General features: G+C 38.9%; 2 protein-coding genes across 11 annotated transcripts in view; one reads left to right on the forward strand and one right to left on the reverse strand.

The window, feature by feature from the left end:
* Positions 1–830: 830 nt before the first annotated feature.
* Positions 831–7,595, forward strand: prkab2 (protein kinase, AMP-activated, beta 2 non-catalytic subunit). Of its 2 annotated transcripts, none has more exons than XM_026925890.3 (8): positions 831–972; positions 3,071–3,249; positions 3,614–3,771; positions 4,368–4,461; positions 4,671–4,785; positions 5,122–5,255; positions 5,344–5,412; positions 6,161–7,595. In XM_026925890.3, the coding sequence occupies exons 2-8, from the start codon at positions 3,097–3,099 to the stop codon at positions 6,236–6,238; spliced, it is 801 nt and encodes a 266-aa protein (XP_026781691.2). In that variant the 5' UTR covers positions 831–972; positions 3,071–3,096; the 3' UTR covers positions 6,239–7,595. The 2 variants fall into 2 exon arrangements, with proteins under 2 accessions (XP_026781691.2, XP_026781690.2); XM_026925889.3 differs by having other exon boundaries at positions 842–983.
* Positions 7,596–8,172: 577 nt separating this feature from the next.
* The window catches only part of LOC113533154 (myomegalin), a 70,219-nt gene continuing 52,873 nt past the window's right edge, over positions 8,173–25,518 (reverse strand). For 4 of the 9 annotated variants that reach the window (XM_053227738.1, XM_053227737.1, XM_053227732.1 and 1 more), the window contains 21 exons: positions 24,666–24,782; positions 24,047–24,276; positions 23,521–23,732; positions 23,013–23,248; positions 22,690–22,744; positions 21,866–22,107; positions 21,461–21,538; positions 21,194–21,349; positions 19,812–20,033; positions 19,554–19,685; positions 18,775–18,891; positions 18,321–18,510; positions 17,976–18,100; positions 16,374–16,619; positions 14,971–15,072; positions 14,166–14,371; positions 13,244–13,387; positions 12,973–13,111; positions 12,454–12,500; positions 12,221–12,275; positions 8,173–10,441 (listed from right to left, as the gene is read on the reverse strand). In XM_053227738.1, the coding sequence (XP_053083713.1) occupies positions 10,314–10,441; positions 12,221–12,275; positions 12,454–12,500; positions 12,973–13,111; positions 13,244–13,387; positions 14,166–14,371; positions 14,971–15,072; positions 16,374–16,619; positions 17,976–18,100; positions 18,321–18,510; positions 18,775–18,891; positions 19,554–19,685; positions 19,812–20,033; positions 21,194–21,349; positions 21,461–21,538; positions 21,866–22,107; positions 22,690–22,744; positions 23,013–23,248; positions 23,521–23,732; positions 24,047–24,276; positions 24,666–24,782 (3,179 nt within the window). In that variant the 3' untranslated portion in view covers positions 8,173–10,313. The remainder of the gene's footprint in view (positions 10,442–12,220; positions 12,276–12,453; positions 12,501–12,972; positions 13,112–13,243; positions 13,388–14,165; positions 14,372–14,970; positions 15,073–16,373; positions 16,620–17,975; positions 18,101–18,320; positions 18,511–18,774; positions 18,892–19,553; positions 19,686–19,811; positions 20,034–21,193; positions 21,350–21,460; positions 21,539–21,865; positions 22,108–22,689; positions 22,745–23,012; positions 23,249–23,520; positions 23,733–24,046; positions 24,277–24,665; positions 24,783–25,518) is intronic. The other 5 variants (XM_053227734.1, XM_026925065.3, XM_053227736.1 and 2 more) reach the window with 5 other exon arrangements.

The following is a 25,518-nucleotide window of genomic DNA, read 5'->3' on the forward strand; positions in this document are numbered from 1 at the left end:
TTGGAGTGTGGCTGTGGGGATTTGTGATCATTCAGCCACAAGAGCATTAGTGAGCTCAGGCACTGACTTCGAGTGAGGAGGATGCAGTCAGTGTTCAATGGGGTTGAGGTCAGGGCTCTGTGCAGGACACTCGAGTTCTTCTACACCAACCTTGGCAAAATATGTCTTTATGGACCTCACTTTGTGCACAGGGGCATTGTCATGATGAATCAAGTCTGAGCCTGTTAGTTCCAGTGAAGGGAAATTATAATTCTACAGCATACAAAGAGATCCAAAACAATTGTGTACTTCCAACTTTGTGGCAACAGTTTGGGGGAGAACCACATATGGATGTGATGGTCAAGTGTCCATATACTTTTGGTCATATAGTGTATGATCTGTCATAGTGTAATTAAAAAAAAAAAGTCATTGTTTTCAAATTGCTGTGGTGTAAGAGGAATAAAATACTCTGTGCTGAAAATAATCAGCTTCCATTCCATGATGTCAGTGAAAGGGTAGGATCTTTAGCAACATTAGAAAAAAATTATGATTAATTTTACAGACATGGTGTGGAAATTTAGAAAATGTTTTTGAGATAGTATGCATATCCTGTTGTCTAGGAAATATGGACCTAAGACACTAAGGTTGTAAAAGTGCCTTTAGACATTCTCTTATTTTTTTCTTAATGTACATCATATTTCATGATTTCTGTTAACAAGATACAGCTGAAATTATTAAAAAAAAAAAAAGAAAAGAAAAGAAGAAGAAGAAACATACAAAATGTTGGAAACATGGGAAAATCTTGAAATGATGAATTGGTTGTGAGGGATTGTCATGAACCGCTCACACTGAGTGTCAGGAATAAAACGCGTTTCAGTACGGCTTCTAGTTTGGACGTCCGGCGTGCCGTAGTTACCGAGTGAACGTCAAGAATGTTTTTGAAGTTGGAGCAGAAAGTAAAGAAATAAAGAAATCCTGGTTTGGCTGTTAGAGGTGAGACTGCGGTATGTATTTTATTGCTTTTATTTAAATAAGTTCAACACATTAGTTGAGTGCTATTATTGAGTGCTTTTTGGAGCAGTTTAAAAAGTGTTACGAGCAAGGTGGCCATAATAAGCTGTTAGCTACCGTGTTTGCTAACATTCTTGGCTAGTCAGATAGTGTTAGTGTTTAAATTCCTGCCTGGTTAAAGGAGATATTGTGCTTCTGTTGTAGGACATTTTTTTTAAATGTCAGAAGAGCTCGGTTACAGGCTTGTGGATAGCAGCTAGCTTTAGGAAGTGGGTTAGCAATGTGTGTGGTTGTTTTTCTAGCTGCTTTTCAGCAGCACGAGTCTCTGTGTCTGTGTGTGTGTGTGTGTTATATACAGTGTGAACATTTCACACTAACTGTCCCACACACACACTGTCATTCACACGTGTCACATGGCGTTATGGGGTTTAATCCATCCTCTCCTCACCTCCCAGGTACAAACAGACCTGTAACACAGACTGACTGATCCCTGACCTTCCAGTCAAGAAGGTCATAAATTTGTAGAACATTGACAATACCTTCAATTCAATTCAGTTTTAGTTATATAGCACTTGTAACAATGGACATTGTCCCGAAGCATCTTTACAGATATATATAAATTCAGGATATAAATCTTAAATGTATAAATTTATCCCGAATGAGCAAGCCAGAGGCAAAGGTGGCAAGGAAAAACTCCCTGAGAAGACATGAGGAAGAAAACCAAACTCAAAAGGGAATCCATCCTCATCATCCTCATCTGGGTGACACCGAATAGTGCGAGTCTAAATCATTCTCTTCTATAACTGTTTACTACATGTTCGAAAAGTGCAATTGTGTAACCAGGAAGTTCATTACAGTTTTCACAGGAAGTCTATTTTGTTGAAGTTATCAACTGTTCACTGATGGACTTTGACTGCAAAACTGTTTCGTGGGAATTGCAGTCCTAATGCTATCCTAGCAACTGTAGTCCTAAGCCATCGTAGCAAAACTGTTGCAGACTGATTGAGAATGCGATTCCACCTTTATACACCATCAGGGCGTATAAAGATCCTCTGTAAAATCAGCAGGCGTGGTTGAAGGTGGCAGTGCGAAATCCCGCCAAGTCTCGCCACACTCACTAAGCTCCTGTCAGATTTGTTTGGGTGCAGCAGGTGCGTGGTGTAAATCATTCAAACACTTAAACACGACATCACTCTGACTTTCTGTTTCAAAGCAAAATGCATCAACATACAGAATCAAATCATGCTCTCAAGCCATTTCATGGGGCTTGCATGGTGCATTTGATGAACATGGTCTTTGTGAATAAACAGGCTTGATTGACAGTGCTTTAGGAAGTGCACAACGGAATGAAATGCATTTTACAGTTACCTAATTACTAGAGACGGCACTGAGCCGATACCCAGTCTTGATATCATTATCGGGCTGATGGCAGCAGAAAAAAAAAGGTGGGTTGGATATCGGAGAAAACATGTGAGATCCCGTAACAAAGCGCGAAGATTGGAATTGGACTCTGGAAAAGAAATGTATTTTTGGAACAGGAAATGTTTACATGTAAACAGACTTGACTGGTTTTTCTTTTGTTAGGATTTACTGCAGAAAATCCAGCTTAGTCTGACAGGATATCAGCTCTCAACACACAGGCCAAGCTGGTCAAACTGCTAAATTATTTTTTATTCCTGACTAAACTGATCAGTGCATGTGTAAGATTTTCTAATTCCCTAACTGTTATGCTGGTTTCTTTAAATGCATTTGTCTACAATGTGGAATTAGTAGCAGTAATTTTCCTTTCTGCTAACACTTAACAGCTAGCAAAGATGGCCTACCAGCCTGAGCAGCTCAGCCTGCATTTTGGCAGATGGGTGCTGGTCAGGTTAAAGTAGATTTTGCAGCAGGGGTGCTTGCACCTTTTTGACCACTTTTCACTAAACATTTCTCAAAGTTGTTTCTCTCAATATACGACGTGTCAGATTTTAAGTCCCGTTTGGCTTAATGTGTGTGTTTCCCTGGTTTGCTTCTCATCTGGGCTTGCATGACCGAAATGTTTTATGCTGCTCTTTGAGCTCTTTATTATTCTGTGCAGGAGGAGGCGTCTCTCTGTGTGTAGCTATGGGCAATACGAGTGACCGTGTAGCTGCAGATCGTCATGGACCAAAATCCCATCGTGCAGATGGTGGTGCCCAAAAAGACCATGAACCCAGCAAGATGGTGGACAGCACGGATGATCCTAACATCTTTAACACACACGGACCTGAAGTAAAGGTATAGAAATGTAAATGCAGTGTTTCATTTCAGACTAAATTCTGAAGGATGGAGTTTCTCCATGAATGCATTATTATGTGTGAGCCAAATTACAGAGCTTTACTTCCGGTGCAGCTCAGTTTGGCTCTGCAAATTAACCGTAATCCTTTATTTTGTTACTGTTTCCACCGACACACAAGCCATGCTGTAAGTGAGTACCCATGCTGAATTTGGTTACCCCTCTTGTCCAGGTACCATGCATGCCTTAATCTAATGATAAAGCAGGTTTGAAATCCATCCACAGATCATATAAGACACATGTTGTTGAGCATTATCTTCAGTAAAGTCCATACAGAGCTGGAATGAGTTTAATCTGTTTCCCCAGGCTCCAGTGGAGAAGGATTTGCCTCCAGATTTAAATGACTTGGCGAAGGCGGGCACACAGGAGCGTCCAACCGTGATCCGCTGGGCAGGAGGAGGGAGAGACGTCTACATCTCCGGCTCCTTCGACAACTGGAGCACCAAGATCCCACTTAATAAAAGGTAATACCTTTTTCAGGTGCCAAGAAATACGCAACCACCGAATCTAAAATGTGGTTGAGGGGTACTGCTGAGCCTGATCCTCCAGCCCTATGAATAGTGCATTATGACATTTAATATTTCAAATGTGTCTATGCAACTTTTTTTTATGTAAATTTTAAATATGCGTGACATGTTAGTTTTATAACAATGTTTCATGTAATCATTTGGTCCACAGCACTGTTGAATTCTGAAATCCGATTGGTCAGAAGGTGGATTATTTTTCTAGAACAGCAGTTCTGACAGTAGTTCTGGCTACAAGACAAATCACAGGTTTATATTAATGTGCTGGTTCTGATACGTTATTGTTTCTATAGTAACAGCCAATTCACAGTGACTTATCATTCTTAATAAATGAAAATTGTTGCTAAATTACTGCAGTATAAGAGGAATAAAACACCATGGGACATGTTATAGGAAAATGCAGCGCAGGTACTCTTCGTGTCAGGCATCACACCACCCTGTCATTGATTATTTTTATTAACAGCACATCCTGTTGTATTTTAGTCCTAACATAGTGACCATTACATAATAATGGATTTTCTTTCTCCACACAAAAGCCATAATGACTTTGTTGCAATCCTGGACTTGCCTGAGGGCGAGCATCAGTACAAGTTCTTTGTTGATGGCCAGTGGCTTCATGACCCTTCTAAGGTAAATTGCACTTGAACTTAAAATCATAATACAGAAACAGCTCATTATTTATACTTTTCACATTACATTAATGTAATGCATTACTTAATTAGACATCTTTCAGATTTCCTCCTAAAAATATATGCAGAATTCGTTAAAGTTTTAATTGTGGAACAAAGAGTAGAGAGCAGTTGGGTACCAGGTGAAATAAGTAATGTTTTGTTTCATAGCCAGTTGTGACCAGTCAGATGGGAACCATCAACAACCTGATCGAGGTGAAGAAATCTGACTTTGAGGTGTTTGATGCGCTGCAGGTGGACTCTCTCGAGTGCTCCGACACCTCTGGTAAGAACCGTTAATGCCGCGATTACTCATATGCCAAATTGATTTGGTGTGAGATTTGCGTAACATGAATGTTTAATGTTTCAAAGCATGTCTAGCAAATGAAATAACCACGAAACATTAAAAGGCAGAATTCTTATAGGATGTTTTCTCACCGCACATTTAAAAACAAGAAGTAGCCCAAACTGTTCATCTTCCACCATGAAACAGCTTGAAAGGGTGCAGTGACAGCAGGAAGTGCGACCGTCTGATCATGTTAGAATATCAGTATAGCAGTTACACTCTCACCCAACATTCATAAGCAAGCTCTATCTTAATGCCTAGTCATTTCTTCTTCAGATCTCTCCAGCTCTCCTCCTGGTCCTTACGGACAGGAAGTGTACATGTTCCGACCAGAGGAGCGCTTCAAGGCCCCGCCCATCCTTCCTCCTCACCTCCTCCAAGTCATCCTCAATAAAGACACAAACATTTCAGTGAGTTAACAGCAAAGAGAGTAGTAATCATTTCTTATGATTTACATTGTATTGAAACTGATCTTCCTTTAATCTGTGTGTGATACAGTGTGATCCTGCTCTGCTGCCTGAACCCAACCACGTCATGCTCAACCATCTTTATGCACTCTCGATAAAGGTATAGATTATAAACACTTCCCAAATTACTGATCAGTATAGAACATGTTTAGAGTTGAGTTTTGTGCACTGAGGATATAATATCAGACTGCACGTCGCAATTCAATTTAAAAATGCTGTATAATAGGATGTGCTAGATCAAGTGCTATTTTATAACCTGCCCAATGATGAAGCCATATTGTTTAGTTAAACCACATTTGCTGTGATTAATATGATAATTACAACTAGGAATATTCATGCAGCAGTATATTGCCAGACACCTATAATATTTTTATTTGAATGCTTGTCATCTTCTCTTTCAGTGTTTTTTTTTTTTTTTGGGGGGGGGCTTACATATCATATCATTTTATATTACTTCATATATTTGACAGCAAAGAAAGAAAAAAACAATCTGCTTTTTCAGTCTGCATTTTCTATCCACTGTTTTTATGGGCTTAAAGGCAAGTGCTTGTGTATAAAGAAGGTGGTCTTGGTGCCATTAAAAACCCCGTCTTTGATGTTTCTACTCAAGAAACATCTGGCAACCTCAGAGGGGTGTCCCACAACAGGCAGCCCAGAAAATGAACTTAAGTATATGCTTAACCCGGCTCTGAATACAAGGAACTTTCCCGCATAAATATTGACACAACTTTTGAACTTGAGTGGCTGATTCTGAATACGGCGTGTAAATGTTAAATTAGTGTGTAAATACATGCATATAGTCTCGAATAAAAATAAAATGTCTACTCTGTCTGTCTCTCTTTCACTAGGATGGTGTGATGGTCCTCAGTGCGACTCACAGGTATAAGAAGAAATACGTCACCTCTCTGCTGTATAAACCCATCTGAGAGTCAACGTCTGTGTTGTACTCCTGCTCCATCTAGCTGACATTGTACTACACACCCAGCTTACAGTGGTTCTGACAGCCACTGTCTCTCACTCTCACACTAATGATGATGTGTGTGTGTGTCTGTGTGTGTGTGTCCACCACTGTATGATCAGGACTACTGAACTGTACTTCACACGTAGAGATTGCAATCATGAGCTTTGTAAAGGTTTTTTTTTTCCCCCCTTCCTCTCCGCTATAAAGCGGATGCTAAAATAGGTTTGGTGTTTTAAAGAGAGGTCTGAAGCGGTTTTGGCGTGGTTTAAAATAGCATCATGTTAACCAATGCTGATTTATGACTGAGATGTGTGTCATTTTAGAGTTTCCATTGTTTTATTTATTGAACTTGTGATAATCACATGTTTAAGTATCTGCTTGCAGGACATAAAAAGGGCTTTGCAGATGAACTTATATTAAGTTGTAGGACTGACTGAATAGGTTGAGGGATTTTCTGCCTGGCCCAAGGCTGAGGTATAGTTTGAAAAAATAAAAGAAAGATATGAATTGGCTTCCCCCCCCCCCCCCCCCCCCCCCCCCCCCTTCACAGTGGTTAGCATGACTCATACTGTCTAATCAAGAACATTGGTCACTGATGCGATATGAATTTTAATAAGGATGGCTGGAATGATAGTGTGTGTGTGTGTGTGTGTGTGTGTGAGCACATGCATGCTGTTGCCTTTCACTGCGATTGTGTAAGCACTTTAACTATATATTCACTGTGACGGGTTCAGACGGAAAGCTTTTTTCAGTTCCTAAGCTATGCAGTTGACAAATCTCGTACTGTAGGCTCTAGTTGAACACGCACAATACGCTCTTCAGTACAATAGCCGAGTGAAATGTTTGTATCAGTGTGCATTGTATTAGTAATTCTTGCTGTTGTATGTATTATGAATGTTGATTTACTGTATTTGTAGTGAGATGATCCGGATGTGTTGGTGGCTGTAGAGGCTGAGGTCTTTAGTATAAAAGCTGTGTGGTTTTCGGTAATGGTCAAAGGTTGGTTGTTTTTTTTTTTTTTCAGGTTTTTATGATATTTGAAATGCATTGAATTATTCATGGTGTTTTAAATTGCTGTTTGATGAAACTGTTTGATGCTTATTCCCTCCAAAGATGTAGTGGAATGCTGTAGTGTGTATGGACAGTGTATCATAAAATGAAAAGAGGTTTGAAGTTACAATACTTTGCGAGGTGTGCTATTTTGGAAATAGAATTTAAACACTTGAATTTATCCCGGATGCTATGTTTGTAAAGCAGTGCAGCATATGTTGTTAAGCCATGCTGTTTAGTTTTGTTTGCAAATAAAAAGCAATACTGCATGATGTTGATGTTTTTGTTTCTGTTCAGTAAAGTGGTCTGCTCCCTGGAGTAGATTTAATACCCGAGTGAAATGCAATACAGAGACTCTATATCTTTTAAATAGTCACAAGCAGAAAATGTTCCACACTGAAAAGCAAAACCTTCATTGCTTGATCTGTTCGGTGAATAACAAATTAAACAAGAACAGTTTTTTAAGAATTAAACACTTTGTCAGGAGTAAATGTCATTCAGCATTGCACTGTAGTTAAATTTCATCAGTGTGTTGCAGTTGTGCCACACTGAAATGCAACGACTTTCTGATCACAGCCCTAAGATGTACTCAGGGGTTTGGTTCCCATGGTCCTGAAATTCCTGGAATGAGCGTGTGTGTGTGTGTGTGCATGGTGCATTGCGCTGGAGTCCCAGGCAGGGTGAATTCAGTCACTGTGCGTCCAGTGTTCCCAGGATAGGCTCCGGATCCACTGCCATCCTGACTGGGATAAAGCAGTTACTGAAAATGAAGGACTGAATAGAAAATGTGTATTTGTCCTAACCCAAAGTGCTCTTTGACAATATAATGAAATGAGCAGAGACAAGGACTCCAATGCATCCATGACCTTTTATTGCATTACACAAACACAACAATTTCCGTGGCAACAAATTAGCCTTCACTCATTATATACACATAATACAGTTTTCAGTTTCTCATGGCTGGTTACAGCGTCTGTCCATCTTAATGCTTCAGACGCAGGCTTTTCTTTACGCTCACTGAGTTCCAGACAAATTCACTTTTGAAAAAGGCTTCACTTTGGTATTCTTCAAAACCTCTTCATAGCAATTTAAGCCAAAACACATCTTATTGGCTAATCCTTAGTTCTGGCTGAAGTTATCTGATTAACTGGGGAGCCTCCATCCTACTCTACTTTTGAAACGATTTCTTCTTGGTTCTTGCCGAGAATAATGCTGAGCGCAAACACAGCCAGGCTTGTTGCTTCAAATATTTCAGTATCTACAACTAACAACAAGCAGTAGCTAAAAGTGTTTGAGTTCTTTTTTGCAGCTGAGAGCGAACTATAATGGCTCTCTGGCTTAAAGGCAAGCAAAGCAACACCTTGAGGTTTATAACAACAGGCATTAAAACCTGTGGCTTTGTGTAAACTAGCATAACTGTTAACACTAGAGCTTTACTGGCAACTCAGGAGCCTAGAAATAGCAAATTTTGCTCCAAGGGAAGGATTAACACTGTGATTAAAAGTATTGCACAGCTACCCAGATACTGAACCATTGCATATAGAGCAAAAAAAAAAAAAAACAGTGAAGAGAACCACACAATGACACTGCAGTGAATTATATACAGCTCTGAAAAAAAGCAAAGAAAAAAATAAACAGAAAACATACTCAAGCAGCTAAGGAACACCTCAAAACTGTGACAGTTTACTTATATTTGTGGCATCAGTAGCATAATTATGGACCCACCAGATCCTTGCCAAAGTTTGTTACCGCATTTTAAGCACAAAGGAAGGTGTGACATTTTAAAAAAAAATTCTATTCTATACGATGCCCATATTCACAGATGTTACCAACATTTATTGTGTCCTCGCTGTGAATGGCAGAAACATGATTTGGTCCTAATTCACATACTCACTTGCCATTGAGCTTTTAAAGAAAATCAAATATGATCCAGCAATATTAATCACTCTCCTTAATCAAGGCATGTCCAAAATATCGCTTTCATTTAAGATGTTAAAATGGCACTAAAATTAAAAAAAAAAAAGCTGTTAAACATCTTGGTTAATGACACGGACAAGGTAATACGAAAGGGAAACTAGGAGTTCAAACTTTGGCAAGTATTGGTGAACCTCACCTTACAGCACAACACAAAGGTGATATTTTCCTTTTTCTCTACCTTCCCCATGCAAATACTGTCCAAGAACAATTTCAGTAGTATTACAGGATAATATGAGTAAGAATACAAGTCATAATATTGCACTGACGGTCTTTCATTGTTATAAAACACATAGTTCCAGTGTCAGTGAAAGCTGGCACAACTGCATTGCACATGCTTGTTTGAACTCAATTAAAGCGGCAAACAGCGACAGCTCCAACAGAGTTTCAGACAATAATGCTTCAACACTAAACCCAATAAAGTGTTTCCTCGCACGGTGCTCTTTGTTAGTTAACTCGGAGCTTATTGTGAGTAGACGTGGCACATTTTCAGTGATGGCTGCTCGAGCCTTAAACGTAGGCACCGGTTAGTTCAGTGGATGACGATCCTGAGGATCTGTCTCACCTATGAAATGTGGCTTTTAGTGTTTCTTTGCCTCAAATCCCTGAGTTTCTCAACGGGATTTACTGGCAGTATGTTTAGCTGCAACATAAATATCCACTTCCCCACTCAGTATAAAGTTTAAGGTCTCTTGTAGTGAACGATTTAGAACACATCGGTTCTATGTGTCATTTGTATTTTAAAATTTCTTTTCACAAATGTTTCCGTGTTAATATGCAGATACACTCCTGAACGCCTGCAGGCTGCCTTCTAAACATTCTATAGCAGCCAGGACATGCACAATATCCCTTCACAAGGCAAACTGTAGTTTGACGAGTCCTTTTTTCATCAACGTAAGGCAAAGATAAGGGCAGGAACAGAAGGGATAAGAGGTAAGTAAGAGGAAAGACGGTCTAAGAGGATAAGGCAGGGGGTTGGAGAGGTGGAGCTTGTCCTGGCTGGTTTAGGACGTGGCTTAGTGAAGGCACTCCCTGGCGCGCTTCTTAGCGAGTCTTGGACTGGAGGTTTCCATGGTGATGGAGGTCTCAGGGGTCATGCCATCCCTATCAGAAGACCCTGGATAGGCACCTTTGAGGACTTTACCTGCAAACAAAAAAAGAGCAATTAGATCTAAACATAAATTTAAAGCTTTGAGGTTAGCCAGGCACAGAACATCACCCTGTTAAAAGAAGCGATCTGAAAATTGTTAAATTAGTGTGGAAATTAATTCAGGGGTGGACAAATCATACATTCTTTGTTAGTGCACCAGGAAAGTGAAAGCTTCAAAGTTGGGCTGGGCAATATGATGATATAATATCAATATCATGATGATTTATGTCACAATATACTTATGTTAGTAATATACTTACAATATACTTATATTATGATATCTTTTTCTAATATTTTAGTTTTTTAACTAACAATTACAAACTCTTATTGGAAGTGGCTGATTTGATGTTAAAGCTTTGTATTGTTCACATTAAATCTAGAATTTATTTCTGTAAATATTAAACTATCATTAAACTCATTAAATGCAGCACTACTGTTTCGCTGGCAGCTTGTTGGCAAAACTATATATCATGATACATATTGTATATTATAAAAATGTCTTCTAGTATCATGATGTGATATTTTGGTCATATCGCCCACCCCTGCTTCAAAGCGCTGCCTGGTTTTGGTTGCCCGGAAGCCTTATTAATGGTGTAAAAAGCAGTAGCTAACAATGTCACAACATATGGTGAGTTAGTTAGCTAGTAAAATGCATTAATAAAGAATAAGTGAAATGATCAAAAAGTCAGCAAGTTGTTGGCCAGGTTGTGGGCTATGAGACTTGGTGTTTTCTCTTCATATCTCATGTAAAAGATATTTGAGTTTGGCTACTGCCTTTATTTTCTCAGGATTTTCTTGTCAATTGCATTAGGCTTACAAAATACACAGTGAAAACTTTGAAAAAGTTTTGCAAGTCAATAAGGATTTGGATTCTCTTTTCTCTGGTTGTTGAACCTACTTTGTTGAAACTACAAACAAAAAACTTTTTATTGGAAATCTGCTTGTCCCGGATGCCCAGGCTACTGATATGTCCACCTCTGTAATTACAACACATCAGATCTAATCTTTGGATGTACGCTGTACATACTGTGTGTTCGGTCTTTATGACCAAATTAGTCTGTTAATAAAAATGATTTGCTTTAGTGTTTTATGGATGCACATAAATGCATAGTTAACAATGAATGCAGATGGTTAATACAGACATAATAAACCAATCTATATATATAAATAAATGTGGATTTTTAAAGAAGTACTTCTGATTCATTGTCAGATTTTCAGAAGGGTGAAATGTCCTGCATACTAACAATACAGAATGCACCCTGTTCTAGCTTTATGGTTATGTTTATGAAATTCCTCCAGACATTCTGTACAGTTCCCCTCACAATGAGTATATTTACATGCATAAATTCAGAAAAGTAAAAAAAAAAAAAAAACCCACGATTTTGGCAATAATTTATCCAATTCACTTATGTAGCCTGATGATGGGAAAAGTCTATGAGTCAGTCAAAAATCATATTTCTTTCTAAATAAATGTCATAAAATGCATCAATATTATCACTTTCTACGGTTTTTTTAAATAGGGAAACCATTTCTTTAGCTGAGAGTTTTTATAAGTGCAAATTCCACATTACATTGCTATATTATGGCTGTCATTATGAGCATCCAGCTCTGTTGCAGCTCCTGTTACTCTCACAGAGTAAGAGGCCAATGAGCTATGAGACAGAGCTGAGAGGATGAGGAAATGATGTCATGGGGAAGCAGTGAGGTCAGAGTCATTGCAAGCACAGGCACAGAGCGACACGCAACGCAGCACGGCACAGATCGGACTGTTACCATGGTAAAGGGAGGAAGAGGAGGAGCTTAAAGAAGAAATCCTGAGCTCGTTCTTCTGTATTCACTCAGAGAGAGAGAGAGAGAGAGAGAGAGAGAGAGAGAGAGAGAGAAAGAGACCAAGAAAGTAGGAGCAAGAGACACAAAATGAGGACACACACACAAAGGACTGTAGTGTCTCTCATGCACACAGGGATCTATTGACAAGTTAAAAATGACTGATGGTCCTTCCTTACCTCTAGATTGGCTCTGGCTTTTTTTAGGACATCTCGAGTCCTAGACACTGCAACATCAAAAATAAAATGCACAAATTGGTTGAGAGGACCTCACACACTCATCTCATACATCTGTCACTTCACTTCAGGCCACTGCATGTAGCGCTGTTTTGATAGTGTGCTGAAAGTCACTCCAAATGTTGCTCTTGCATTTTGTTTTACAGACAAAACACTGACTGGAGCAACTCATGTGATGTGCACATTGTAACCATGACAACATTCTTACCAGTCCTAAAATTAAATTGGAAATGTGAGTTAGGATTGATTATTATTTCATTATATAACCTGGAAACCATGTACCAATGTGCATATTTTCTACTTTTACACTGGCTAGTGAGGGCTGGGTGTGTGTAGAGCTGGTGCCATTTCCATATAAATTTAAAATTCTGTTAAATAAATTTAAAAAGCATGTTTCAGTGGCACTGTTATCATTAGCTAGTGCGATATTCCTCAGTGTAGTGTAGCGCGCTCATGACTGACGCTGGTTGACGATGAAGGTCTCCATGCTCTCTTTAGTGCGGCTGGTGCTCCTCAGTCTCTGTATGGTGTTCTGCAGAACCTCTTCCTGCTCCGCTATCCTCATACGCAGAGACTGGATCTCCTCTTTCATCGACTGCTCCTGCACATGCACACAAATATGCACAGTGTCAGCTGTAGTAGTTCACTAATCTCTTCATACCCTAATACATGCTCTGATATGACCAGCAGAATTAAGAAGTGAATTCATATTGAGGGAAGCAGAAGCACTGACTTTCTGGAGATACTGGGCGGGGCTGTCACTGTTGGGAAGTGCCGCTCTCCAGAACATCTTGAGCAGGGACACGGCTTCCTCCAGAATCTGCCTCAGAGTCTTGGTGTTGGCTAATAGAGTCTTCACACTGGCATAATCCAGAGCCTAGGAATGGGAGAGTCAGGAAGAGGAAGAAGAAGAGTTTGTAATGAGAGAGCAGAATTAGAAATGTGAAATAATCAGTATATCATCAAACAGTAATCATAGTGCCAAGTCCTATACCTCCTAATCCAGCTCTTAAAGAATGTAAACATAGAAAACTGGAAGAGACATAATTTAAAAAAAAAAAAAAATACTCCAGACAATACATATATATATGCAAATAGCAAACTAAGATACTTTGCATTGAATGTTTCAGGACACTCTGGACAAAAAAAACAAAAAAAATGCAGTTTGTGTGTAATATTTAATCAATATTTTTTAAATAATCAATAATACTGCATAAATTAAATGCATTATTATTATTATTATTATTATTATTATTATTATTGATAATTTGAAAATTTTGATACAGTGATTAATATTTTAGAAACAAAAACATTTTTTGTTTAAACAAAAAGTCATTTTTGGCCATTTTTGGGTGAAATTTTTTAGTTGGTTTAATTAAACTAATTTACTAATTTACTTATTTAGTTTTAGGTAAAATAGCAAGGTAAAGCCCTCACTTAAACTGTTGCACACAATAATAAAACAAATTAAAAAAAACATTAATGAAACATTTACAGTAAAAAACCATAAGGCTCCTGATTAAATATTTAAAATTGTACAGTGTAGTAAGAGGGTCTTCTGAAATTTATTCCAGGTGGATGAGCAACTATAACTGCTGATACTTGCAGACTGTTCTGTAAATCTTGTACACTATATGATGGATTTGCACACTGACCTTTCCGGTATTGACCTCCATTAGTGCAGTGTTAAGGCAGGTATTCAGCATGGCCTCCATCCTCTGCACCAGCCCTCTGCCCTCCATAACCTGCTGCTGCAGAGCGCTGAAGTCATCCACATGCCCGATGGCGTGGCGTCCGTTCCGGTTAGCGAATGAACCATCGGGGGCATCACCCTCCAAATCTGCATGAGGCTCCAGAGAGTCTGAGACACAGAATGTGAGGGGGAAAAAGGGAAAGATTATTATTAAATGTATTGTTAAGAATTCCTCTCTACAGGATTTGCGCAGGGAGAGTTGCCCTTCTGACAAATTTTAATAAGAAATGTTAAACCATGTACATCAGCTTTTTTTGAGGTGTTTTAATATTAAAATGACTGTCTAGTACCAGGCAACAGTTCTGTTTAAAATTTGTTTCTAAGATGCTTGTATGTGAATTTATTTGTAAAAGATCCTTCAACGTACTTCGAGTGAGTGCGTAGCATATGTGAGATTATTCAAAATTGTTGGAAAAGCATCACAGGCAGTTACAACATGAAGCTATTGAGTTAAAATTAAGCTGTCATCAAGACCACTTCAAGAATTCTGGTTAGTTCAATGCTATTCTGGTCACTGCATAATTCCATATGTGTTATGTCACAGTTTTAAATTAGTAACAATACTGAAAAAATACTGAAAACCTTGAGTGGGGGTGTTTCTGAATTTATACATTCTATAGTATAGACCAAATCAATTCATTCCAATTCAGAATTATTATTATTAGTAATCAGTATAATAATGTTGTTAACTGTTAGCATGCACACACCGTTAGCTGTGAGTGAGCTCTCCTCAAGCTCTGAATAAGGAGAACATGGTGGACCGGAAGGGAACGGACCAACGTCCCTCACTGGAGGAGAAGGAGACGGGTCTGCAGAACACACACAAGTGAGTTAACACATCGTGCACAAACACTGTAGAAAAGTTCAGCTGGTAGGTGCAACATAAAGCCTGCACTATGCTGTTAAATGTAGAAATATATTGTTAATATTCTAACATTAACAATTATTTCCATAAATATGAAGCAAAACAGTGGAATTAGTCATATCCCTACACTTCTTATTTCTCATACACACTTACTGCTTGTACAACGTAAGTTCTGTTGTAGGCTAGTTTGACCGTAAAAGAACACTACATTCGCACTACTAAAAAAGTAATGGATGCAACAATTAGTTCAAACTTATGCCTACAACAGTAGGTGGAACATTTCCTGTAAACAAAACTGTGTTTATCATTAATGTTTTGTTTTTATTTGTTAGGAGTATAATGATTAACATAAGGGATAATCAGATAAATTACAGAAAATGCTATTTTATATCAGGAAGTATAACAAGGCTGGCTCAACATGTCATAGATCAAACTGACATGACTGCCAAGGTACATCACAAAACATTTTACTATTGATGTATTGTAAAGATTGCAGCTGCTTTGTTGTTTTTCCTTGCTATAGTTCGCAACTAAAATGGCATTGCATGAGAGCCCAAGCAGTATAAGTGTCTAAAGTACAAATACAGGAGATGGATCATTTGAGTTAATTCTAAAGCACAGATATATATTTTGTTAAAATGATTTTGTTACAACTCAAGAGAGAATTTGCTTAAGTAAATGACAGAGGGTCACAGCTTCCCCGCATCTCACTGCATCACCATGGATGCAATGTTTCTTGTTTATGTCGGATCGTGTTTCTGATTGGATGGTGATGGTGAAATATGTCACTCTGTGCAACAAAGTTTGGATCTACAATCACTTTACACACTACTAGTAACGACGTAGCTTAAAAGTCTGTACTACTAAACAAACTACTCCCAATGTACAATATAGTATAAGACCAACTTTTCACCCTGACTTACAACTGAACTGTTGACATCCAAATGATCATTAAGCATGTGAAAGAGCTTGTGTGTCTATTGTCATTAATATTGTTTATATAGTTAACTGAGACAAAACAAAAAATATATTGTATATTTTTTAAATACGTTTTAGAAATGTTACAGTCATTGCTATTCAGACACACCCTGGGTCAAAATGACATTCTTTGCTAAGCAGTGTACATAAGTAAGTGACATATGACACAAATCACATGCTGTAGCTGTAGGAGTTATGGATTATTTCCAACAATCCCAATTTAACATGCTTCACTATACAGCACAGCATGCGAGAGCGCTGTCTCACCGTGGAGCAGCTGCTTCCTGTAGAGGGCGTCCCGCAGCGGGCTGGCTGGCAAGAGGGATGAAGGTCTCGGCTCCAGACCGGCTGAGGACAGCTGTTGCTCCAGCTGTTTCTGCAGCTGTATCCTCAGAGCGCAGTTCTCCTGGACACTCCGCTCCAGCTGGGCCCGTAGAGCCCGGACCTCCACCAGCAACTGGTTGAGTTCTCCCACAGCTGGAGCAGAGGAGTACGGCAGCTCAGAGAGATAACCTGCGCACAGGTCGGGAGAGAGACCAGAAGTTAAAGTTATTAAAGTTCTTAGTAAACTTCTTAACCCACCAAAGTCCAGGCTAATTATTCAGATATTCATTTTGAGGTATTTTTTTTTAGTAACTTTGAATTTTTTACTGTAGTAAAGCTAATAGGAATGTATGCAATTATGAGAAGGAGGAATTAAATCTCGATCCTGGTAGTATCAGGGGTTGATACTTTGCTTCCTTAAAAAGGATTTACAAAATACTGCACTTTCCCTCAAGAACGCAGACAAAAAGAAGCAGTGACAGTGAGTAGTCATGAAGGAAATGGTTACTTGCTTTTATTACTTCTTAAAGTCTCCAAGAAAAGGGTTTAAAATGAAGAACAAAGAAGTGTGAGAGTGGGACAAACAGTGGTGATCGTGATTGGTTGTTGGGAAACTGGTAATCAGTGACTGGTCATTGGGAGCAATGGTGATCAGTGATTGGTCAGTGGGATTAATGGTGATCAGTGATTGGTCACAAGCGCAACACAGTCAGGCATTACAGGCTAATGGTGTGTCTCAACTCGTATATCAGTGAGATGGCGAGCCATATCAAGTTCAGGACAGTGTGCTCAAAAAGTCACTAGCTTTGTTGCTAGGCTCTTTTTTGAGTTATAGTCACTGTAGGGGTCTAAAAAGTCACCAGATCTTGTGACAAAGTCTCTAAATTGGCAACACTGCACCTGTGGAAGACAAGCTTAAATAAGACAAGATAAATAGCTAGCACATTTATTTAGAAAGTACATTAGACTTCTTGTTGTCTTGTGTTACAATCTATTTTTAACTCATTTGGGGAGTTGTGTCAACTTGGTCATGGCTTTGTTCTGTGCTACTGGATGTCTTTATCAAACTGCTAGACAAACTGTTCTTTAAAACCACTTTGTTTCTATGTAAAGTTTGTTGCAAAATGAACTCTTGTCCTCTGGACCTGCCTGATTCATCCTAATGCTTTATTCCTCTATGGCTTGAAGATTTCTGCACTTTCTCACCTTCTGCTTCTGTGCATGGTCCCACATAGATACACTAAAATCTGCACTTATCAAAACAGTTCATGCTCAATTTTAATTTTGCTTCAGTGGACAATCTCACCTGGACACTATACCTAAGAACTGCTGCCATAATAGTAAAGTCTGTCCTGTGTTAATACCAGGGCTCTTATTCACAATATGCTCATATTGAACATCCTCTGAACACACACCAGTTTAATTGAAGTTAAACATAAACATATAAAGCTAAACATATAGAGAAACAAAATGTTTTGGGAAGAAGACATCCAGGAAAAGATGGCGTCTGTTCACTCTATGTGTTATTCAGGAGTTGTGTCTCACCTGCGGGGGTGCCCTTGCTCCCTGTACACACTCGGTCATATAGCTGGAGCTCACACTGCAGGGAGTGCAGCAGCTGCCTGCTTTCGGAGAGCTGCTGCTGGAGCAGACTCACCTCATGCTGCAACCTGCACACACACACACACACACACACACACATCAACATCACATACACATATATACAAATACTTCCAAAAGTGCAGCGTCGTTTTGCCTTTAAATCAAGTGTAAGCAGAAACACCACCACAGTCAGCAAATTATTATCGATTATGTCACAATAATTGATCGTAACACTGATTGTAACGCTGACTGGGTGAGTAAAGGTATAGTAATGGCCGACTGCGCTACCTGTTATTGTGCTCCTGGTTGCTCTGCCTCTCCTGCCGTAGCTGCTGAATCTGCTGACTCTGTTCACAGCTGTGTGTCTGAAGCCTCCTCAGCTCCTCCTTCCACTGCTCCGCCTCTAACTCCGCCTGTTTCAGCCGCGCCCGCCCAGACAGCACCGCCTCCCGCAACTGCTCCACCTCCTCACTATTGTCTACAGGACAAATAATTCCAAAATGAGTACTGTAATACAAATACATTTTAATCTCTATATTCATTCAATATTCAGTCCCCATATATTAAATCTCAGGTATGAAATTATATATCGTAAGAGTCTATTTTCTATTTGATGTATCTAAAATAGTCACGGTATCTGCTTTACTCACACAAACATAATCCTAAATCATGTGATAAGTTCCGTGATAAGTGTGTAACCCATGTGGTTCTGAATATTAAATTCCCAAGTGAGTGGACTTACCCCTGCTCGCTTGCAGTCGGGACTGGAGACTCAGATTCTCTTCCTTTAGCACTCGGATCTCATTGGACAGCTGAGTGACAGTATCCAGGCCTTGGATGTAGATGTTTGTGGGTGCTGCTGTGGGACAGGAAAGGAGATGCTTTTAACAGAACTGTACATTGAAATGTATTGCTTCGACATCAACAGTATATCGTTATAGTTATAGTTATAGTTAAATGAATTAAAATACTGACTAGAAATATAATTACACTCAAAAGAAATAAATAAATTAACATACTAAGACAATATGCAACTAAACAGACAGTTAAGATCATTAATATCACTGTTGATTATTTTTAATTAATTGAAGATACTATTATGTATGACAATCAAGACCTTGAAATTATAAGAGTCTATGAGGCAAGAACAAGTTCATGTTATAAATATTTTACTTATATACTGAGTCAAGAGTATATGTGAGAAGTTCTACAATAACATATTGCTTATTGATGGTCAAAACTATGGGGCTCAGTATCATAAAATCACCAAATTGTCAGATAGAACATTATAATTCTTGTAAGATCTTGTAATATTATAACCTAGGCAGAATATTTTATTAAACCAAGGAAGACTGTTTTCGAGGATTGGTCACAGAAACAGCACCATTTCTTGATGAATACCATTTCATTTTTATGACTGTTTAAAAATCTACCAGTTTATCACAGATTTGGGCTTGAAGAAGAACTTCAGCTATTTCACAATCTCACCATGATTTATATAAGTTCTTTTGTTTCTCTCACCTCCATCTCTGGTGGCGTTGGCCAGACGAGTCTCCAGCTGCTGTCTCAGCCTCTCGTTGGTCCTGATGGAGTCCTCCAGACGTTGGCGCAGAGTACGGATCTCACACAGATGCTCCTCAATCAGGTCCACACCTGACAACACAAACAAACCACAGATTGTAAAATTCCTATGTCTGGCTTAAAAATTCTGAATTCTTCATTTTATTGTGTGTGAATAAATGAGTCAATTCATAGGAGAGGTAAAGGGAAATGACATACCCGAATGGCTGTGCGCTGACTGGAAACCAGATGCTCCAGTGAAGCCTATGATTGGCTGAACCATGCTGTCCATGTCCCATGGTGCATTGCTCCCTACCAGGCTGCTATCTGATTTCTGAGGCTGGTGAAGGGAATGATGAGATAGCTGGGTGTAATGTGAGGGATCAGGTAGTGCAGAGCCCATCAGTGGATAGCTGCTCAGTGAATGTGGTAAACTAAAACCTGATTTCAACACACAGAGAAGAAACAGGTTCAGGATTCAGTTATACTCGCAGCACAGGCCACCTGAACGGTCTGCAAAAAGGGGGGTATCAATATGCGGACATGTCAAGATGCAATATTTTCTCAGTAGGAGCCAGTGCTTCATGAGACTGTTGAGTTTCTAGCCATTAGTCCCAGCATTAATTTCAGCAGGCAAAGATGCTTCTGTTAGATTCCAGACACAATATTAAAGACAGCTTTCACAGCACTATAAGTGCAGGTATAGGAATTTGATGTGAATGTTAAGGGCAAATGTAGTGAATGTAAAAGGCAACACTAGTGTATTTCAGAGTGTCGAATAAACTAAAGTTTCATATGAATGAGTGGTTTTGTGTAAAGGCGAGAGCTTTATATGAATGTGAAAGCATTTTGTGTGATTCTGAGAGCATTTTGTATAAATATGAGAGCTACTTCTGTACAGAGGTGTGTGAGAGGTTTTTATGTGAAAGTTTATGTGTGTATTTGAGAGCTTTACATGAATATGAGAGCCTTTTGTGCAAATGTGAGAGCTGTTACTGTGATTGTGAGAGCTTTATATAAATCTGAGAATATTTTGTGCAAATGTGAGAGCTCTTTATGAATGTGAGAGGTTTTGTGCACTTCTGAGAGATTTATATATATGTGAGTGCATTTTTGTGTGCGATATCATACTCTTATTTTTGCATGTGATACTGTACATGTGAGAGGTACAACTGGTAACTGTGAGAGAATGTTAAAGCATGTTATATGTACATAGGAGGTAAAGATGGTGAAAGTGAGAGCATTTTGTGTGAATATAAGAGCTGTATGTGAATGTGATAAATTCTTTTATGCGGAGTCACTCTCCTTTTTTTATGTATGTGATACCATAATGTGAGAGGTAGAAGTGTTTAATAAGACATAAATCAAGGGCTTTTTTTGTATGTGAAGGCATTTTATGTATATTTAAAGGTAAACATATTGAATGTGAGAGTACTTTGTGTGAATGTGAGATCTTTCTGTATATGTGAGAGAATTTTATGTATATGTGAAAGGTAAAAGTGGTGAACATAAATGCATTCATAAATGTATTTATAAATAGGAGCCTAAACTACAATACAGCAAAACACACACACATACACACACACAAGCTGTGTGCTCACTTCGGACTGGTGGTCTGCGCAGACCTTGCTGGTGCTGTTCTGGTGTCAGTGGCCCAAAAAAGGGCAATGGGTCAGAGGTTAAGTTATTTGAGAAGTTGGACCAGGGTTGGGTCTGAGCCAATGGCAAAGAACCATACAAGGGAGCAGAATACACACCTAGAGATGGGTGGAGGAGGGTGAGATATATGCAGATAAAAAAAATAATAAATAAACAGCGTAGCTAAATATGAGCACTCAGACATGATTCTGTGGACTGACCCTGCCTACCTGTCTTATTCTCTTTTGGCCTGTAGGAGGTGATACGGGATTGACTAGAGGGAGGGACAGGGAGGAAGGAGGGGCGGTCTGAAAGAGAGCGCAGGGGGATTTAGACATGGGTTGAGATGCGATTATTCTCAGTAAATGTACGCATTATGTATGTGTTTATGCAAATGTTTAAGTCCCATGACAATATATATTTATTATTTCCAATAACTAACAATGATTTATTTTTTTTTACTTTAGTGAAGAATGATATAAACTTGTTTGAGAATTGTGACAACTTAATGAAACAACTAATGAAATGAATGGGTTTTATTCTATGATTCTACTGCATATCTGTACCTTTGTGCAATTGTATGCATATTCATGCCTATTGTGCGTCTGTGTGTGCCAGTGTGTGTGTTCACATGCCTGTATCATTTGATCTAGGAGCTGGTTCCTGCTGAGCGTATTCGCTGATGGCATCCACATCAGAACACAGTTCCAGATCCTCATTTATCGAGGCCCTTTCATCTGACACAAAGGAAGTGCGGTCGGATTGGTCTGTTGTCTCGGAGGGGGCGTGGCTACTGGAGGGTGTGTCAGGGCGTTGCTGCAGCTTTGTGTGGAGAGACTCGATTATCTTGTCCTTTTGTTGGAGCTCCTTACTCAACCTGCACACACACATTTAGACATGATGAAATATGATTCGCTGTGTTGTTAATGACAACAAAGACAATAAAAGTAATTCAATGCCTGCAATATGCTACTGTCAATTAATCATAGCACTATGAGAAAAATAAGTTTGCAATATGACACCTCCTGTAATATGACCACAGAACTAGTACACGTTTGTTACCATTCCACATTATCATCTCTATCATTTCATCTAAAGATCACTAATCATCTAAAGATCACTTTGATATTAAATACATAGCACCTGAAAATCTGGCTTTTAATGCTAAGTCTTTTCTATATTCAGTAATGCATCACCATAAGCAGCATTTCCACAAAAATGTCATAAGTCAAAAAAAGGCATAGAGGTGCCAAAACATTTATCCTCCTCAAAAGAAAATCCAGTCCACAAATATGGCTCATATATTTCATGACGCAATAAGACTAAAAGGTATTATTTAACAATAAAAATATATAACATTTTATAAAGTTTATGGTGACTTATGCATCACCATATAATATAAATGTAAAATATAAAAATGTAAAGGTGTAACAACACCTCAGAGGATAGAGATTTTTACCTTAAAGCTAATAGCTCGTGGCCCATTTTGTCATCCTGCACTTCTGACCGATCTCCTGCGAATTAAATCAAAGGGGAAGACAACACTCATATACTACAATATAATAACAATCACACCATGGTAATGCTCACATCTTTATTTTACAGTAACACCATTAGTACTAGACATGGAATTGTGTTTAAAGTCAATTAAAGCCACATGAAAATAATGTTTTCATTCATTAGTAGCAATGTGTGTTTGTGTAGACTATTATTTTTTAAACAACATCTTTACCAAAGAATCGATGTGTTTTAGTCGATCTTATAATGTGTGTGTGCACTCACGTCCACTGAGCTTAATGCTTATCCTCTGTGTGAGTGAGGAACTCTGGGAAAGCTGTTCTCGGAAGCTCTGGCCCATGTAGTAATCGATATCGTTGGCCCGGAGCAGCTCTTCAAACGCCTTGGTGGTGTCGCCCAGGTGCTGCGTGAGGATGTGGCAAATTCCTCGTCCCTCACGCATCCTTTGTCGCAAGTGCGACAACTCCCGAGCCTGAGCCTGGATCAGCGTGTTGTATTTTCTGAGTGGACATGAAAGAGAGGAGTCAGATACAGAACTGAAAACAGATTTTTCAGAAAACAGAGAAGGTCATTTTATCTGAATTTTGTGAAAGTATAAAAAAGGAAAGATATCCTATGCCCCTGTAGACTGATATGAATGATTAGATAACCTGTCCATATTAGAGTAGAAAAGATCTGACTTTAGATTCGAAGGGAAAGATCAAATGAGTATCATGTAAAGAAAATAAAACAACAACCCAATTTGACTGTCGGTATAAACATTCTTTCTCACCCAGGCCATGTGGCATTCTTCCCCTCCTCTGTCGCTCTTTTTTCTTCCAGTTTGCTGCTGTGGATTTGGCTCTCCAGTGATGCCACACGTGACATCAGCTCTTGCAGCTCCTTGTTGGACTTCAGTGGTCCAAGGGCTGGCCCATCCGAGTGCCAGCCCTCATCATCCTCCAAACCACTGTGGGCAGGAGATGCTTGGAAGGCCCAGTTCACCTAGCCGAGAGAAGGAGGCCAAAGTATAGTAAAGGCAGTCAGAAGCCTTTGCCTGGTAGATTTTTAAATAGAGACCCCAGATGTGTGTGATTATTTAGAGCTTTTATTATTTTCATTATTATTATTTACAGCTTTAATCATTTTCATTAATTCAATTTACTCTATTTTTGTACCTAGTGCTTAGTGTGTTTTCTGAGATTTAAAACAAATTATTAGTTTCGACTTTATAAAGGTCTGAAATGTGTATAAAGTATGAGTGTAGTTTATCTTAGAGAACGTTGTCTCAGTGAATAGTGAGTAAACATGGACGCTACCTTGCGTGGTGCTCGTTCAAGGCTGGAAGCGTAGTCGGAGGTAGCTGAGAGTGAACGCACGCGGATCTGCAGTCCACGGATCACTTTGTGACAGCGGGAGAGCTGTGCACGCAGGTCCTGCACCAACATGTCATCCGGCTGGGAGCTGTTGCCATGCTGATGCCACGAATTACCAACACTGCCATACGACGGCCGGGAGAGAGAGTTGCACAGCTCCACATCATCAAACTCTGCAGAAAACACAAAACACATACAGTCTATTAGCTGCAGTAATATATAGTGACTTCTATATAAGTCTACTCAAATTTTTAATTAGTAGGATTTTTTTTAATATAAAATGGTATTATGATTTAACCATATGATGCCAGCTCTTACAGATATTACCTTTATAGTTATATTGTTTTTTTAGCTGTAGTGTTAAGTAGTTAGTAGTTAGTTTGAGCAGTCTGGTTGTTTTAAGGTGTGCTGTTTTGTATGGAAGTCCTGGATATTTGATTAAATGTCTTTTGTTGTGCATAATTTGTCAGTTGATTTTGCAGTGTGATTGATTAGATGTGTAGTTCGATAGGTTATTTGTGTTGCTGGTCAGCTGAGATCTGTAGTTTTCTCTGTGGCATACCAGGACTACTGGTGTCTTCTCTCTCAGCCTCATTCTCACTGCGGCCGCTGGTCTCATAGCCCAGATCCTGCAGATCCACCTGCACCTGCTTACTGTCCTGCTGCACTGCACTCTCCGCTACGAGAGACAGAGAGAAGAAGAGACAGAAGAGAGAAGTCTTTTATATTCTTTCTGAACATGAACCATGATTTCTTTGATTAAATTTACCATCTAATACACACATTTTGTTTTTTGTTTTTTTTTTCTTGTAGAGAAACCTACCAAATCAGAATTGTTCCCAATGGCAGTAATATGAACTTGAGGCGATCTAAAATATTTACAGCATTTAAAAGCTACAAAATTTATTATGTGAAGTGGTTATAAATATGCAGTCTGGTGAATTAGAGACTATTCTATCTGGTATAATGTTTTTTTTTTTTTGTAAAAATTACAATCTAGGCATGGACACAAGCACTTAAATACAATTTGCAAGTGGAAGCAATGATCATACATACATACATACATACATACATACATACATACGTATATTTGTTTGTCTGTTTAATTTCTTATAATTTTGCTACTTAATTGAATACACTTGTTTGAAATGCAGTACATGAAAACACAGATAAAAGGTGAATCATTTCAACATACTTGATCATTTCAGAGTCAAATACAGGGGTGCAGGAGTACTTATTCTGTTGTGAACCCTGGTTCATATTACAAATGAGTTATGGTGAAATTCCCTTTTAACCAAGCAACAGAGACTATAGTTTATCTTGAGAGAGACACACAGCAGCTACTGATGCAAAACATGTCCTCATGAGTCAAAGCCTGAGGGACAGCGCATGACTAGTGCTCTCAGTCATGATCC

The sequence above is a fragment of the Pangasianodon hypophthalmus genome, chromosome 21 (genome assembly GCF_027358585.1).
Source record: "Pangasianodon hypophthalmus isolate fPanHyp1 chromosome 21, fPanHyp1.pri, whole genome shotgun sequence".
NCBI classification, from domain to species: domain Eukaryota; kingdom Metazoa; phylum Chordata; class Actinopteri; order Siluriformes; family Pangasiidae; genus Pangasianodon; species Pangasianodon hypophthalmus.

Coding starts and splice junctions, on each gene's coding strand:
- prkab2 (XM_026925890.3), top strand. CDS start 3,097: ATGGGCAATACGAGTGACCGTGTAGCTGCAGATCGTCATGGACCAAAA. Junction 3,772..4,367: donor AAGATCCCACTTAATAAAAG/GTAATACCTTTT, acceptor TCCACACAAAAG/CCATAATGACTTTGTTGCAA. Junction 4,462..4,670: donor GGCTTCATGACCCTTCTAAG/GTAAATTGCACT, acceptor TTTGTTTCATAG/CCAGTTGTGACCAGTCAGAT.